The sequence below is a fragment of the Echinops telfairi genome, unplaced genomic scaffold (genome assembly GCF_000313985.2).
Source record: "Echinops telfairi isolate 266 unplaced genomic scaffold, ASM31398v2 ScPeMD7_7468;HRSCAF=8506_0, whole genome shotgun sequence".
In the NCBI taxonomy this organism is placed as follows: Eukaryota; Metazoa; Chordata; class Mammalia; order Afrosoricida; family Tenrecidae; genus Echinops; species Echinops telfairi.
Genome location: NW_022111369.1, coordinates 43,008,110 through 43,013,034, shown reverse-complemented (window position 1 = coordinate 43,013,034; position 4,925 = coordinate 43,008,110). Strand labels below are relative to the sequence as shown.

Below are 4,925 nucleotides of genomic sequence, written 5' to 3'. Positions count from 1 at the left end.
ATTTTTTGAAGCCCTTCATAACCATGACCTTGGAAATAAACGGAACTTGCCCCCTCTTCTCTCAGATTGTTGCTATATGAATTTTAAAAATCAGGTCTTATGAATGCAGAAATGGTGCAGGCTCGCTCAGCCCTAGTCTAGCAAGCCTGTGAGTTCAGAGCCCCTTTGTCACACTCGTGGGGCCGCGACAGTAAAGTCCCTGGAATTCTTGGCTCACAAAGGCTATCGGGGAGAAACCAGAGAGCAGGCTCCTGGGAAATAGAAGGCATGAGAAGCTATGAAAGGAGAGTGAATAGACTTATTCAAAAGGCAGGACCAAGACTAATGAGCAAAAGAGCAGGAGGGATTTGGGTCTAGTAGCAGGGAGAGTATTTAACTCTGGGAGCCATTACATTAGAATGGAAGAAGCACATGGGGGTGAGTTCTCATCACAAGTAGCTGGTGAACGGAAGCAATACTGTAGAAGAATTTGTACAGAGAATTGAACTCTAAAACATGTGAGCTTTCGGCCACCTGTGTAAGTTCTCTGGTTAATGAGCATTACTGAACTTCAAAAACAATAGTAGTTCCTAACATTTAGGGAGCACTTCTTAAGCACTAGACACTCTTTAAGGGCATTAAAGCTTATCTTCACGACAATCCCATGGGCAGACACCATTGCTGCGTCTCTGTGAGGAACGGTGGCCTAGTGCCTATTACTCCACAGCCCTCAGGAGTGGAGGTAGGACTTGAGAGTAGTTTGACTCTTACAGCTCACATTTTCAACCTTTACACTAAGTGCCACCCACACAGAGCTGTGCATACCTTCATACAGCATGGCCAGAAGCGCAGGCCGAACTGTTGCTTGCGTTTTCTACTGCAGGACTGATTTTGGGGTGTCATTATACAGCCAGGGAATACCACAAATAAAGTACCATTTACTTTTCTCTTTATACCTATCCCCACCCATATATATAGATATATATGATTAGGGGCATGAAACTATGCTTGTGTTAAACATCGTGGAAGGAAAAATACCTGTGAGCCTCGGCTCTTTCTCTCTTGATTAGTTTAGTAGAACTGAAGGTCGCTGACATTCAAACTAATCTTGCTCTTTATCGAGTGATTTGGTATCCACCACCACCACCACCCCCAACAACAACAACAACAAAACAGTAGAAAAATGCTCTGCTGGGCGGAGTTTTCGTAGTATGAATTTTCCCCCCACTAGGTGAGTACTGGGCAACTCGCTCTGCCTTATTGCACCCAGTGGTGTTGCCTGGGAAGGTTCTCTCTGGTCACAGTGAATTTTTTTGTAAAAGCAGTTTTGCTCCAACCTCGTTTTTTTGTGATGGCTGATTTCAGAGAACAGTGTGCGGCTGTAAAATTTTGTTTCCTGCTTGGGAAAAATGATGCAGAAACAGTTGTGATGTTGAATACAGCTTACAAGGACAGTATTATGGGAACACTCAAGTGTATGAGTGGTTTTCTTGTTTCAAAAAAGGTGAAATGTTAGTTGATGAGAAACCTCATTCTAGATGTCCGTCAACTTTCTGAATGAAAATGTTGACTTGTAGTGGATTTGGAGTTCATTGCACCAGGTCAGACTGTTAGTCAAGATCTCTCTTTAGAGTTTCTGAAAAGATTGCATAACAGGCCTGATTGCAAAAAAGGCCTGATTTGTGGCAGACGGGGGGCGGGGGGGAGCTGATTTTGCCACCAAGACAACCAGTTTTTGGCAAAAACAGCATGTCTCTCTTGCCTCACACACCTTACTCACCTGACCTCACTCCATAGGACTTCTTTTTGTTACCGGAAATGAAGAGGGACATGAAAGGACAGTGATTTGATGATGTAGAAGAGGTGAAGGAAAAAACCAGGGAGGTGCTGGTGAACCAGACAAACAGATGAGTTTGAAAAATGTTTCCAAGAATGGAATTGCAGATTTGACAAATGTATTAAGTGTAACGGAGAGTAATTTGAATGTGATAAAGTTATTTTGTTAAAAAATTTAAATACATAGCTTTGGGGGGTATTCCATTTTATGGGGGTACCCGATCGTGTATATAGAATTAGTATATATTTCCCTTATAACGTAGTCAGAGCGACCATGTAATCAATGTGGGAGTGTCACTTGTCTTGAACACTATCTTTGCTTGAGGTCAATCTCGGTTCAGGGCTTGAGCCAGGAATTTGGGGTCATGTATTTCTGACTAGATTTTGTCAACGACCAGCTGTCCAAAGCAGCATTATCCAATAGAAATATAAGACAAGCTACATAAGTAACTTTTTTTCCCTGTCATTTTATTGGGGGCTCTTACAGCTCGTTACATAAGTAACTTTAATTGTTTTGTAACCTCATTAAACAGTCAAAAGAAACAGATGAAACGAATTCAATGAATTCTGTTACTCCACAAAATAGATCCATAATACCACCATTCCAGTATTTAATTAATATAAAAAAAATGTGAAAAGTAATGAGCTATTTTACATCCTCTTTTTTAATGCCAAGCCTTTAAAATCCAGTATCTAATTTACACTGAGCATTTGTGTTAAACTGAAGTCTAATTTCTCTATTATACTGCTGAATTTTAATTTTGAATACTTGATCTGTATTTGCATTTACACGTATTCCAGATTACAACAGACAAAGTGGATTCACATGCCCAAGTTGTGCTAAATTCACTACCGATGTTTACATCCACATTGACAGATAGGTTCTTCCTTTTCAGAAGGTTTTCTATAGCTTTGAAGCAGAGTGAAATACTGTCTTAGGAAAACCATAAAGTTGTATTTTATAGGTTTCTATTTCTAAATTTAAATATAAACTAACAAAATTAATTAAAATTAAAATTTTATTAGTCATTTCCACTAGTCTCATTTCAAGTACTCAATCAATAACCATGATGGCTACCTCCTTTTACCCCCGCCCCACAAAATAAAACCAACCCAACTCCAAGCCACCACCATCCGAGCAATTCCAACTCACAGTCACCCTGCATAGGGCTTGCAAGACTGTGCATCTCTATGGGAGTCCGTAACCTCATCTTTCTCCTGGGTTTCAGCTGGCTTTGAACCATCGATCTTTAGGTTAGTGGCACATTGCCTAACCCACTGTATCAGCAGGGCTTCCTTCTATATTAGGCAGGACAGGTCTAAAGCTTACCGTGCAATGGGGTTTCTAAAAGCTGGTAGAACTCTTATTATTATCTTTTCATTCCATTTTTCCCCATGAATTTCTTGAAGCTCCGTCATGTGTTTACCGAACCTTCTGAGGCTTCCCCTGGAATCTCTCGTATTTGGTGGTAGGAAGTAGGCTATGTACAGTGCACCCTCACAGGTTGGGGAGCCTCCTGCTTGTCATTTTCCTCTGGCTACCAAGCAGAAGCCGGCAGGAGAAGAGCCAGAGTGTGGGCTCTGGTGGAGAACATGCCCTTGGTGCAGCACAGGATGGTAACTGCTCTCTGTGCTTCTGTTGGTTGGCAGGTCCATCTCCCATTCGCAGTGGTTGGCAGCACCGAAGAGGTGAAGATCGGCAACAAGATGGCAAAGGCCCGACAGTACCCTTGGGGCGTAGTGCAAGGTACGTGCATGTCACGGGCAGTATTAATCTATGTGATCAGTGTCCCCATTTCTTTCCTCCCAGTCCTGTTGGGGGGAGGTCCTCGGCAGATGGAGTGGTGGGGTTTCACACCTGGCAATGGTGTGTTCCGTGGAGGGGAGGAAGAAAGAAGCGATGAGCAGATAGTTGGCTCTGGAGGGAAGTAGCTGCAAAGCCCCAGTGCCAGTGAGGCAAGCCTTCAAGAATGTGGTGGTGTGTGGGAAATTCAGCGTGCAATCCAGAAAGAGTTCTTCCCATTCCACCAGGGAACTATGAGAATGCTGCAGCCGAGTTCTTGGCAGACAAGAAGGTACTTGTTTCTCCGCCATCTCTGGTAACATCTTCCAATTAAATGTTATCTCAGTAAATGTGTGAGCATTATGAGAATATCTGACGTATACTTGGCATAGAGTAGCATAACCACAGTCTCTAACCTCAAGAAGCTCCCCGTTTGCTACTTTGAAGGGTACAGACCCTATGGCCTACCCATGGATAACTGAAGAAGGAGCCCTGTTGGTTGAAGATGTATCAGCCTTCCTTTCCCAAAACCAAATCCACTGCCATTGGGTCAGTTCTGGCTCCGTGACACTGGAGGATGAAGTAGAACTGAACTGCTCCCTTGCTTTCTGAGACTATAAGTCTTGAGGAAAGCAAGCTTCATCTTTCTCCCGAGGAGTGACCAGTGGGTTCCAACTATTTATTGACCAGCACACAACCCACTATGCCACCCGGGCTCCCTAATAAAGCCCAAGGCACATAGCACCTGTACAGCCGCAGGAAAGTATGCTTAATTTTTCGGAATCATATCAATTTCTCTACACCGAGGAAACTCTTTCCCTCGCAATGTTATTGAAGAAATAAAGGTGGTATTATATGTAAAACCACCTTGTATCATTCCAGACAGCATGGACTACTGGAAATAGGTCTAGCTCTGGAGCAAACTGTAAGGATGTTTGAGTCTAGATTCTGCTACCACTCACCGGAGGCTTGTTGATTATGGAAGGGCCGCCAGGCTCCCTTGCAGGGTTATTGCAAAGAGTAAAGAGCATCTTGGTAAGGTTCTTCCCATCGTGCCCTGCACCGAGCAGGCCCTCTTGTCAGTTGCCACCATCTGCGGGACAGTCCACGTGGTCCACTTAGGACATGTAGGGTGGTTCTGGTACAAGACCTTCAGGTGGCTTTGAGGCCAAGGAGTGGCAGTGGCAACATCTAGGAAGTGCCATAGCTGATTTGCGTGGCCTCCCTTGTCTTTTCCTCTCTCACAGTTGAGAATGAAAATCACTGCGATTTTGTGAAACTCCGGGAGATGCTGATCCGTGTGAACATGGAAGACCTGCGGGAGCAG

The 4,925-nt window shown here is 43.8% G+C and overlaps 1 protein-coding gene across 1 annotated transcript in view; it reads left to right on the top strand.

Annotated features, from left to right (window-relative positions):
• SEPTIN11 (septin 11) overlaps positions 1-4,925 on the top strand; it is a 111,604-nt gene that overhangs the window by 94,906 nt on the left and 11,773 nt on the right. The window contains exons 6-7 of the mRNA XM_045284348.1: positions 3,466-3,562; positions 4,846-4,921. Of these exons, the coding sequence (XP_045140283.1) occupies positions 3,466-3,562; positions 4,846-4,921 (173 nt within the window). The remainder of the gene's footprint in view (positions 1-3,465; positions 3,563-4,845; positions 4,922-4,925) is intronic.